This window comes from Microtus pennsylvanicus, chromosome 16 (genome assembly GCF_037038515.1).
Source record: "Microtus pennsylvanicus isolate mMicPen1 chromosome 16, mMicPen1.hap1, whole genome shotgun sequence".
Classification (NCBI taxonomy): domain Eukaryota; kingdom Metazoa; phylum Chordata; class Mammalia; order Rodentia; family Cricetidae; genus Microtus; species Microtus pennsylvanicus.
Window position 1 is genome coordinate 30,295,526 of NC_134594.1, and position 12,959 is coordinate 30,308,484.

Below are 12,959 nucleotides of genomic sequence, written 5' to 3' on the forward strand. Positions count from 1 at the left end.
AGGAGGTCCTCCCACTCCTCCAGCCTATCGCCGCTGAGATACCAGCCCCTTGGGGCGTGGTCTCTCTCCCTTTAAAAAAGCGGCCACTTCCCTCTCCTCTCTCTCTTCACTTCCTGCTCCGCCGGTGACTTGACTTCCTTCCTGGTTACGCAGAGGGCTGAAAGTGATCTGTAAGTTTTTCCCCTTTAAATAAATGTCACCCTATTAATCATAATCCCAAATTGGCATTGTTTGTGACTTGCGCCTTCAGGATGAGTCTGATCAAAGGGTGGGAGACAGGTGGGCTCAGGAAGACCCACTGTGCTGGTGCAGTGATGTAACTACACATAAAATAATATACTAGAGATTTCCCAAAGCTGCAAAAAGGATTTGGTACATTTTCCCCATAGAGAAATGATAAATGTTTGGGGAGATGGATATGGTTATCTCCATTTAAACATTACATATTTCAAAGGGCTCATATATATGTATGAGAGATGGCTCAGTGGTTAAGAGCCCTTGCTGCCCTTGCAGAAGACCCAGGTTCAGTTTCCAACATTCACTCAGCAGCTTACAACTATCATAGCTTTAGTTCCAGGGGATTTGACCTCCTCTTCTGACCTCCAGACACCAGACATGCACATGGTGCACATATATACATGTAGTCAAAGAATTCATAGATATAAAAAAAGAAAGTCTAAAGAAGTTACATATATCAAACATCATTTGGAACTTTAAAATAGGTACCATTTGTAGGTAACAGCTAAAAAATAAATTTTAAGACAGGCATAGTGGTGCACACCTTTAATCCCAGACAGGCAAATCTCTGTGAGTTTGAAGCCAGTCTGGTCTACATAGTGAGTTCCAGGACAACCCATTTCAAAAACAAACAAAAACAAAAAAGTTTTTTAATAGCTCTAAAAACCAAATATAGTAAATCATTCTTTTATTCCTAGCACTCAGAAAGCAGAGGCAGGCAGATCTCTATGAGTTTGTGGTCAGCGTGGTCTAGAATTTTAGGTTTTCCCACTACAACTCCACAAGAAAAAAACAAACAAACAAATTAAAAGAACAGTACCCTCCACCCCCAAAACAGTAGCTTCTCATCCACATCCTTTTCTTCTAGATTCTCTGGGACAATAATTGCCCAGCTGTCGGTATAGGGATGATTTAGACGGCAGGGAGGCTGGGATCTAGCCCTTTTATGCCCTAGCCCACATGGCTGAAATTCTGATTCCTAAACAATGCTGATTCTGCTGGTCTTTTGATAAGGAAATGGGAGAAAGGAGCAGTGATGGTCAGGGGAAAATGGATGCTTGTCATTTAAAAAGTATTTCCCTGACATTTCCCAATGCTTACAGAATAACAGGCAGAACTTCTTCTGGGTAAAGAATACCTTTGAAATGTTAAGCAAACTGATTTTTTTTTTGCCATTTTCAGTATAAGAAATTAGATTGGGGTAATTTTTCATGGAGGACAAACTAGGAATCTACAGAGAAAAAGAATGAAAGAGCACCTCCCCACTTCTCAGCCTTCACTGTGTGGCTCTGTCTCTTCGCTGGCTCCGGTGTCTGGGCACTGATGAGCTCGGCTGCTCTCAGGAACCCACTCACTCATTTCTGCTAAGCTCCAAAGCTTCCCTTTCTTCACTGGATCCTTATTCAACCTGCTGCTTTCCACATAGAAAGTCCAAAGAGTGACGAACAGGGAAAGAAAGATCTCCTTGACGGAGAAATGAGCTTGGGTCCTGACACGTAGGGGCATAGTTCAGAACACTTCATAAAAACTCAGTCAGAGGAAGGGCTCACAGAACTCCCTGCTTCTAAAAATGGTGGCTGAAACCTGCCAGTCAGGAAAGACATCAAGTGACAGAGACTAGAAAGGCTGGGTGGACAATTTTAGATCCTCAAGGACCTCATCTAAACCAGCAGATCTTTGTGTACATCATAGAACATTCAGATTAAAGGAAATGTTCAGAAACAACCCAGTTCCGCCTCCATTTTATGACAGAAGAAAAAGAAATGGGCAATGGTCCGAGCAGCAAGAGCCTGAGCCTCAGCCGGTGGCAGAAATCCATCTCCAATCTAGGTTGCGTGACTCCGATAGAGTCACTTACTAAACAGCTGTGAAGCCATTTTGTGCTACGCTCTCTCTGCTCAATGCCCCAGTTTGGGGGTGGGGCTCTCTGGAGCACTCTGTATCCCTATCTCCTGGGGATTAGGCTCTCTGTGCAGAGCAGAAATGTGCACACCCAAATTCATATGATAGATGTCGAAATAGGAGAGGAATGACAAAGTAAGGAGGGGCAGGAGGCTGTTTGACTGAGAGAAACCTAAGGTTGTTCCTTCTCCGTATCTGTTCCATTCATTACTGTTATTTCAATGGAAAAGAAGGAAGGTGTCTGTTTGCTGGACTGGTTCATAGGTGCATGAGTCTAGATTAAAAACATCTCCAATCTAAAAGACAAGGGGGCTGTGCATTCTGGGTAAATGTACAATGGTTCCTTCCTCCCATCAGGAAGATTTAGACAAGCCACACAGGCTTCTTTCACAGATTTATCTCCTCATACATCCCATGTGCAGAGGAAGGGGACAGGACAAGGTTTCATTAGTGGGACATTAAAATCTCCAGCTCTTCCAGGAAAGATATTGGAAAGCTGTAGGAAGCATGGATGGGATGAGCCAGCTAAAGACAAGAGATACACTTGTAAGGGATAGAGTGCCAGTGGGTCACAACCACCCCCACGTCTCAACTATTCTGTACCATGATATGTTCAAGAAGCCACCTTCTTATTCACAGAGGTAGTTGAAGCATCCACCCTGCAATCTGGGTCACATCCCTCATTGGGTGTAGGATCTCTGCTGTCATCTGGTCACATCCCTCATTGGGTGTAGGATCTCTGCTGTCATCTGGGTCACATCCCTCATTGGGTATAGGATCTCTGCTGTCATCTGGGTCACATCCCTCATTGGGTGTAGGATCTCTGTTGTCATCTGGGTCACATCCCTCATTGGGTATAGGATCTCTGCTGTAATCTGGGTCACATCCCTCATTGGGTGTAGGATCTCTGCTGTAATCTGGGTCACATCCCTCATTGGGTGTAGGATCTCTGCTGTAATCTGGGTCACATCCCTTATTTGGAACAGGATCTCTGCTTCTCTAAGATATGAAGTACACTGTCTCTGTCAAGGCTTTTTACAAATTTTCAATCACAGAGCCCAAATTAAAATATTTTCGAAGTATGACTAAAGTTGGAAGCTGGGATGCATGATTGTTAAATTCTATTTTTTACATATCAAAAAAAAAAGAACTCCATATGCTTTTACCAGCTCATTGAACTGTGTTGGCAATGAGCAGATCAGTATATATCTAGGAATGACTGATACCATATGATTCTTGAATATCATATTTTGATAATGTTCCGTAGTGTTTCAAACCAACAAAACAGAACACATGCACACATGCAGGAGAGAGAGAGAAAGAGAGAGAGAGAGAGAGAGAGAGAGAGAGAGAGAGAGAGAGAGAGGAAGGGAGGGAGAGAGCTCAAAACTGGCAGTTTCTGTTTTGACGGCTGCACTTGGCATTCAAACATTATCATTAAAATTTTACAGGTGACGTAAGATGAAGCACTGTATCAAGCAGTTGTGTTGCCTTCAAAGGCAAACATTTTCTCATTATAATGAATGAAATCATGGTCTGGGCAGGAATGCTAGTGACCTCTAGTAAATGAACCACTGACCCATAGATAGATGAGAATCAGCCTGAGTAAATGAGGCAGAAGTTTTCCCAGCATAACGTTGCATGCTAACAGGGCAGATTCTTAGTATAATGAGACGGGATAGCACGGTCGGTAGGGAACACCTAATAGAAACAAACATCACTGCGCTGCCAAACTCCTCTTCTTCGTCATTCTTCATTCTCATCTTACACCACATGTAGAGGCTTTGAAAGTGACACAAGCATTGCATAGAAAAGCCACACACATAGACTTGTCCAGCAGAGCCAAGCAAAAGGTCATTTAAAATATCGACATTGTCAATAGTCAATTTACTCAGAGTAAATCGCCGTCTGAATCTATGCTGTACAATGAAGCAGCATTAAAACAGGCACTTGAAATGTGGCCAGTCCTAATTAGGTGTGCTATGTAAACATCCACTAGGATTCGGCTGTACAAAAGAAGTAGAAAGATATAAAACATTTCAATGATTTTTATATGGATTATCTGTTTACACAATAGTATTCTGGATGCCCTAGTTAAAGAAGATTATTAAGTGATGCTCACCTTTTTTTTCTTTTATGTTCTAATGTGGCTAGCAGGGCTTATGTTGTAACTCTATCGGTCAATGATGATCTAAGCAAAAAGTCAAGACTGAGGCTCAGTGGTATAGTATTTGCCGACCTTGTGCAAGGCCTAGAGTTCAATCCCCAGCACAAGAAAAAGTCTAGACAAGCAGAATGCAGGTATAAATCCAGAAGAATTGAAATAGGAATCTATAGCAGCTGACAACTAGCCGCAAAGTGATTGATACTTTGATAAGTTGTTTCCATACCTCCTCTACAGGAGTGCTGCTCTAAATCCCAATATCTGCTTGATAACTTTCTAAAGGAGCGCTGAGAAGCAGAGGGGACACTATGGGAATGGTTGTGTTCAGATTTTTATTTCGACTGTAGAAATGGGGACAGAGTCACATCTCTGCAGGCTCTGGAGGCCACCAGCTCTGCTCAACGGGAGCTTCTGCTGAAATGCCAGGGTGAAACCACTTACTGTTTTATAGTAGCGGGATCTCCACTTAACCTTTGAGAGCACCTATCAGAAGGCTCTCTTCTTAGAAGCAAGTTGATGAAACACTCTTGTCTGGGTACAGAGGGCATCTTGAATGAGACCACATGACCCATACGCTACACCGTGATGGGGGTGGGAGTGTGAACTTCGGAAGTGCTGAGTGTTTCAAAAGCATGTTCACAGGGAGTGTCAACACTCAGAGGGATGTGTGTTTAAGTGTATTAACAGTGTTTTTTTTTAATTATTTATTTATTTATTATGTATATAGTATTCTGTCTGTGTGTATGCCTGAAGGCCAGAAGAGGGCACCAGACCCCATTAGAAATTGTTGTGAGCCACCATCTGGTTGCTGGGAATTGAACTCAGGACCTTTGGAAGAGCAAGCAATGCTCTTAACCTCTGAGCCATCTCTCCAGCCCCAACAGTGTGCTTTTTTTGAGAATTCCATGGAGATTATTTATTGTACAGCTTTCCTACTATTCCTTCTTATACTGAAATAGATTTCAATTTTATTTATCTATTGCTTAGGCAGAAAAGACAAGACATCATCCGTCTCTTTCTCTGGAATTCGCCAAAATAAATGAAGTTTTAACGTGTGTTTCCCTGTATTATTTGTGTTTACTTAATATGTATATCGTAGAGTATAGAAAGGGCTGTCATCACAGAGAAAGCAAAAATGTAAGCGTTTCTTCACCATGCTGGGGAGAAATGTACAGGCCAGCCAGGAGATCAAAGGGATTTGTGAGATGGCTTTGTTATAGCAGAAACCCTGCTGGACTTTGCTAGTCCTCCTAGAGGACTTGATTAGAATAAATTCCCAGGTAAGGCCACCGCAAGAGATAGCTACGAAAAGTAGACCTCAGACCGTAAGGAGAACAAATACAACTGTGGGTCCCGAAGGAAAGCAAGGCAAAGCATATGGAGTACCTCGGATGCAGCACGTGCTAAGAAAACAGCGTGCTATTGTTTTGAAACACAGGCTGCGGCAGAAGTCACGTTTACCCCTCCTTCACTGTCAGAAACACGAGGCCTCCGGGATCATTCCCCGTCATTTCCCGCTTTTGTCTGACTTCCTTTGTGAGAAGCTTTATTCAGCCCTTAGTTGCCAGCGACTCACGCTGAAATCATCTCACTCATCTATTTTCCTCTTTTATTTTTTTTAATACAGTTGCAAATCACACAGTATTGGGCTTTGTTCGCCCTCCGACCCCAGCCAACAAGGTGCGCAACCCTCACAGCCCAGTTATCTTAATGAACTAAAGCCGTTCGGAGAAAAGTAGCTGTATCCACTTCATCAAATCCAGCCGCTGATAATTTCTGGAAAAGCGGAAGACTAATCCTCAGGGGATTTTCTGGGGCCCTATGGAAATTCCTGTCACTCGGTAGCCTATGTGGGCTGGGGGTCGGTGCCAAGTGGCTGCTTACAAGATACACGGAATGTTGCAGAAATATAAATGGGCCAGGGTTGAAATTTATTTAGACACTGCATATGTTAATAATAAATTCAATTAATTTCACCTTCTGCCTATACTGGAGGAGAAAAGAAGCTCAGGCAAAAATAATAATTCATCTTAAATGCCTCAGCTGGGAGCCCCTTTCCTGAAGAGTAATTTACTGACTGTGTCTTCCTAAGATTGCTCCGAACCAGCCCTTTGAAATAATAACAACTTCTGGATGTGTGTAGCGAGAGATACAGCAAAGGACTGCTTATTAATTTTCATTTAATGAGCTGCCCATTCTCATGGTAATTCCTTAAAACTTCTCGAGATAAACATGTTACAAATGCCGTGGCTAACACTTCCATTTGGCCAAAATCGCGACAGACCATCTCTCCTGTTCCCTACCTGAGTTGAAGGTCAATCCGCTGCCGGTTTTCTGTACACTTGGCACGCATTTATGACAGTTATCGCGTCAGGTCGTTCGAAAATGTTTGTAGCCAAGTAATTCCAAATTGGATAAAGATGGAAAGAGAATAATTCTCGACAGCAAGGGTTTTAGCGGTGCCAGGCAGGGCAAGGAGCAAAGTCATGGGGAAAGGGAAAAGCAAGAAAATGGGGCCTTTTTTAAAGGACAAAAGGCACGAAGGTTGTTCCTTACAGGGGTCCCATTTCCTCAAGCACCCTTTGTATCTAACATAGATGCTACGCTGTCTTGCATAATTAGTAATACTTGGGAATCTTAAGGGTTAGACTTTCATTTTCAAAGAGATCGACTAGATAGATAGATAGATCTTAGATAGATAGATGATAGATACATAGATGATAGATAGATAGATGATAGGTACATAGATAGATGATAGATAGATGATAGGTAGGTAGGTAGATAGATAGATAGATAGATAGATAGATAGATAGATAGCAGATACAGAGAAGACAGGTAGGAATCTAGCAGATAGATAGATAGTAGATAGATAGATAGATAGATGATAGATAGATGATAGATAAATAGATGATAGATGATAGATAGATAGATAATAGATAGATGATAGATAGATGATAGATAGATGACAGATAGAAGATAGATAGATAGATGATAGATAGATAGATGATAGATAGATGATAGATAGATGATAGATAGATAGATGATAGATAGATGATAGATGATAGATAGAAGATAGATGATAGATAGAAGATAGATGATAGATAGATAGATGATAGATAGATGATAGATAGATGATAGATAGATGATAGATAGATGATAGATAGATGATAGATAGATGATAAATGATAGATAGATAGATGATAGATAGATAGATAGATAGATAGATAGATAGATAGATAGATAGATAGATGATAGATAGAATGATAGATAGAATGATAGATGAAAGTGAGAGCACCGTGGTCCATGGTGCGCATGGAGGGCAGAGGCTGACTTGGGGAGCTTGGTTTTCTGTTCCCATCATGCAGGTGCCAAGGACAGAACTCAGATCAATCATCTTGGCATCACATACCTTAATGCTGAGTCATCCTGTCAGCCCTTTTAAAAGGTTATGCTTTCAAAAAGCTTTACTTCATAATAACCAATTATTTGTGACCATAATAAAAATAGCAAGAATGAAAACTTAATAAGAATTAAAAAAAACAAAGTAAGAATCAAGGGAGAAGTTGCTTAGAGCCTTAGGTATTTCAAATGGCCCATGGTGGTTTGAATAGTCCTGCAATAGCCAGAGCAAGAGCCTCTACACGTCTTTGCAAGAGCAGAAAGCATTGAATAATTCAGACGCAACTGTTACTCACATGAGAACCGGAAAGGCCTTGCTCCTAACCCACATTGCCTTATGCCTTCTCCGTGGAAAAGCCCATATTGCATCTCGCCCATGAACTTGGTCAGCTCCTCCCCTGAGGCGTTGACAAGCAGAGCCCCCGTTTTGCAGAGGATAGTGGCTTTAATCCACAGCGGGGTCCCCACTGCTGTCAGGACTCCGAGAGCACAGAGGAAGCTCAGCACACCGGCCATACAAAAGATGATTTTCTTCTGCTGGTTTGGCATCACGAGAAATGGCTTTGGTGAGGATGCAGTTCAAAGCCAAGACCTTTGTGAGCATCAAGAAGGAACCGCCCCTTCCGCATTTATGACAGGGGCTGAAGGGACTAGCTGGAAAAGCAATGTCCTTCCTCCCGGCGGCTCCACCAGGCGGAATGCCCGTCCACCAACCGTCCTTCCTCACCCACCGTGGGCTTTGCTCCTCTTCTGCTTCTCTTCAAATAGAAATCTTTGGGTTAAGAATCTGTAGAACAAAACCTCTTTCAAAGTACCTTCAAGATCCCCTCTCGTGCCACTTGCTAAGCAAGGTCTAGGGTAACAGATGGAGTCCTCTGGGTAACTTGAGAGAAGCCTCCCTTCCTCAGTCTGTTGTCTGATTGGTTGAGCTGAAGCCTACAGAAACATGCTTGGCTCCTAGGGCTAAGTTTGCAGCAACCTGAGACATTCACATATCGACGAGACTATTTCTGGGTTTTGTTTGCTCTTAGCAGTGGGAGAATGGGAGCGCTGGCACACGTAATAGTAATCAATTGATTTTGAAAATGTTTAATTTTAGTCAGATGAAACATGGCACGGCGTTGGGTCTGGTGTAGACACAAGATCCCAGAACTACACAGGCTTTGTCCTCCTCACCCCCAGTTCTCCCGGACCCACATTTTCCATGGGATCTACTTAGAGAAAACGTGGTTCAAATTCTTCTTGACGCAGAGAAACAAGGAGATGCAGTTGCAAGAGTACATTTATAACTGCTTTCTTTTAAAGCATTTGGCTTTATTAGTAGGACAGCAAGGGCGCATGGCTGTGGGTCCAAGGAACTGCAGAATCTCCAAAGATGAGAGAGCCCTGACATAGAAAACAGTGCTGTGGTTAGATCCGCCGCTGACCAGCTGGTCTCCCAGAGAAATAACCTTCCGAGAGACAAGAGACATGGCTGAACAATATCAAGTAGCAAAGTGTTTTTGGTTTAGGAATTCAGACTTGAAAGCTCCATGTAGAGTGCTGTAGGGAGATCTGCGGCTTTTGATTACCTGCCTACTGAGGCGTGGCCTCTTATAGCGCTGAAGCAGAACCTGCCTCTGCCCCTTTTTCTCCTTCCCCTTGCTCTTTTTTGCCAATTGCTCCTTAAGATTGTTTGAATTTAATCTCCATCCATTGTTCAAGCAGAGAATCCTGATTTGTAAGTTTTCCCCTAAATAAATAACTATCTATCTCTCAGTTCTGAGCTAGTATGGGATTTCTTTTCAGTGTCTGTCCGTTCACCACCTCTTCTGGCAGGATCACCAGTGACTTCTTAGCTCCGGGTGCCTAGTGAGGTTCCTGGCACGGGAATCAAATATAATAAGCTCTCTCTCTCTCTCTCTCTCTCTCTCTCTGCAAGAAAGAGAGATTATTGTTAAGTCAATATATCATGCTATGCTGGGCTCTTATTTTTGGTACAAGCGTGACTCATTCTTCTAAGCATTTCATCAACATAATGTTATTAACTCTTCCAAGTATTAAAATGAGAGTGTGCTGCAGCTAATAATATTATTCTATTATACAGACAGAGAAATTGAGGCCAGACAGGCTGAACAAGTTCCTGAAGGCGCTAGCACAGTTCTATGGTTGGTACGCTATTCTAAGCAGAAGAACTGGCCTATCAAATCCACATGGGCCCTCAAAACCAGGTTTTAAAATATAATTAAGGCCTTGTCTTGTATGTAATTTGACACATACCAAAAAACTCCTTTCAGATAATGGGGCTTTCCAGTGAATTCTCTACTGGATTCAGTCGTCACAGCCAAACGAGGGGAACACACTGATGCCAGGTGGCAGTTACTTGGGGATGTGTGCTCCACACATCCCGGAAAGATTAGTTTGAGAGTTTCTAGATATAATTCATCTTATTTGATCAACATATTTGGTAACTGAGCGGGGCGGGGGGGGGGGGAGAACAAGCAAACCAAAAACCAGAATACCCCTAAGCCTGGGAAAAGAAATTTCAACCTAATCAATTGTATTAATACTTCCTTAGGAAGAATGTGGAAGGAAGGAGCCGAGCAGTTAGCATAGGACTGTGGTTAAATTAGCGAAAAACCTGCCAAAGGTGTCTAAAGTCTACCAACGTGGAAGACTCTGCCCAAGGACAGAGGAAGCAATCTGGATATTTAACCTTTTAGGATTGCCTCCGTCTACCACGAAGAACACCCTGTTTGTAGAGACATAGAAAATCACATCCTTCCTACCACACACAATTTCCTCTCTTTAGTAAACAGCAACAGTAAAAATGTTTGTCTCTCCTGAACACATGTAGATACTCACCTGAAGTCAGCCTCCGTTCCAATTAAGGGGTGCTCGGTTTGCCTGTCCGATGGAATCCCTTGAAGAGCACTGTGTCTGCCCCTCAGCTAAAGCTCAGCCGTATTTGGTTTTCGTGTGGCCTTAGCTCTGAATCGCCCAATGATTGCAATGCGCAGTCAAGGCTGCACGCTACTGCCCTCATTCAGTCCCTGCATAACTTGACTGTGATCGTCAGCCAGGCTTCTCAGGGCTGGAGAGCACAGATGACTGTCCTCATCCTGGTTGCTAGGGAGGGATACTGTTGTGATAAATTAATGAGCAGGCGCTGAGAGGTATCGCTCTAGCCTCCTCAGATTCCTTCAGCACCGTGTGTATGGCTTCCTCTAACTGTCCCCATAAGTAGGGTGAGAGTATATACCCCTAGTATATACCTAGTATATACACCTCTGTCTAGTGTATTGCAGTAGTGATGGGTCCTGGTCATGCGAGGCAGCTCCCCTTGGGACCCACACCCACCTCACCTCTTCCCTGTGCAGCTTCCTTTCAGACTTGAATGTCAGCCACCCACAGACTGCATAGTAGTGTGTGATCCGCCCTCTGAGGATGATATAATGGAACCTGGCAGTCATTATGCTGACAGCTTCTTTGGAAGTTTCGTCTTAAATGGCTTGAATGACAGCGATGACACCGTCTTCCTTACAGTCTCTCTGAGAATTTGAGTCATTAATGTCAGCAAGTTTTCACCAAGAATCCCACTGAAGCCTTCTCTTCTTTTCATCTTAACATTTGGTGACATTAAGGAAATGGAACCAGGCCTAGCCCTCTCCCCCCGTGACCCTTGGCAGGGCCCGGATAATCATAGAATTTTTTCAGAGTGACTGGAGAACCAGAGAGGAAGGGACACAGGTGTAGGCCATTTTTGCTTCCAATACAAGCATTCATGTTTCTTTTCTTGATAATTCAGCTGCATTCTTATTATTATTACCATTTGGAGAGAGGGGGAGAGAGAAAAGAGGGAAAGAGAGGAGAGAGAGAGAGAGAGAGAGAGAGAGAGAGAGAGAGAGAGAGAAGAGAGAAAGAAAGAAGGGAAGACAAGAAAACAAGGATCAAATACTCACCATGTTTGCTCCCCATCACTCAACCACACCCAGAGTGTAAGGCGCAGGGTAGCCTGGGTTGTAGAAGAAAGACTTTGGGTTCCCCGTTAAACTGATAATTTTCTCTGACATTCATTTTGTAGATTTATGAACATGGTGGCCTGGTTCACACTGGTGGTGCTCACATGATTTCTAAGCAGGAAAACTATGTTCCCTTGCATGAAATAGTGATGAAGAGGGAGATGCTAGGCTGTACGGGTGGCGATGAAGGAAGCCTCTGTCTCAGCCTTATACTGCACACTCCCCTGAGTGCCCCACTCCAGCTTTGGAAAGAACACAGTGGATGTTAATTCTCTCTGGGGCTAAAATGTGTCCTCTTGCTTATTTAACTTCCTTCTTTCCTGTCCTAACCGGTTATCTTTAGAAGCATATCACGCTACCTAGGTGCCCTGCATGGACAGCTGTTACAATTATTAATTTGTTGATTAATGCAATCAACAAATTAATTTTGTTCTGCATTTTTATCTGACTTATCATTGGTAGTATTGATTTCTGTTTTCTTCTATATGGCTCATATGGTCTAGGACTTCTTCAACGAGGGTCTGAGAAACATACTATTCTAAGACAGGAGGCCTTTGTAAATCTATCCTATTTTTCTCATAGTTAAAGGAAACTCTCCCAAGATTGATTGACATTCCTTGACTAATTCAAGTTGCTGGTGATAGTCAAGTCGCATTGTAATTCTCTAATGACTGTAAGGGGGAAAAACACTTCATAGAAAGAATTGATTGATTTATTAGAGGGAAAATTACCACATGTGCTAGACCTTGATTGCAGCTAATATTTGTAGTGCTAATTGCCTGAACTAGAGTATTAAAAGGATGGAGGGGAGGGAAGAGAAAGAAAGCAAAGTTCTCCTGGAATACTGATGACTCTGCAGTGAATTCTGGCTGAGAGGGAAAACCCAAGAGTAGGGACTCTTAGGGTTAGTGGTGTGGGGCATTGAGAAAGAACCAGACATAACACACATGCCACATGCTACGGAAAAGCAGCAGGGACGGAGGGAAGGAGCCTCCATGTGGTCTGCCAAAGAAGATCCCATGGCACCATCAGACTTATTGGTTTGTTGTTGGCATGTCATACCAAGGCTATGTTGGCATTCACAGCCATAACTCAAGATTGGAGATTGTCACTCAGTGTGAGTGACCTGTTTGGAGAGCTCAAGGCCCTGCATGAGATCCTTAGCCCTGCCAACCAAATGGAGCAATGACAACAAAAACAACCCCCTAACCCAGCGGGTCTGGGGAAATGTCTGAGTGAGCTAATTACGATGAGGT

At 43.0% G+C, this 12,959-nt stretch overlaps 1 protein-coding gene across 3 annotated transcripts in view; it reads right to left on the bottom strand.

Annotated features, from left to right (window-relative positions):
- Positions 1–8,251, bottom strand: part of Clrn1 (clarin 1) — a 44,126-nt gene extending 35,875 nt beyond the window's left edge. For 2 of the 3 annotated variants that reach the window (XM_075950495.1, XM_075950492.1), the window contains exon 1: positions 7,999–8,251. In XM_075950495.1, the coding sequence (XP_075806610.1) occupies positions 7,999–8,251 (253 nt within the window). Of the gene's footprint in view, positions 1–7,994 lie in introns of all 3 variants that reach the window. The other variant, XM_075950491.1, reaches the window with a different exon arrangement.
- Between the last annotated feature and the right edge of the window lie 4,708 nt (positions 8,252–12,959).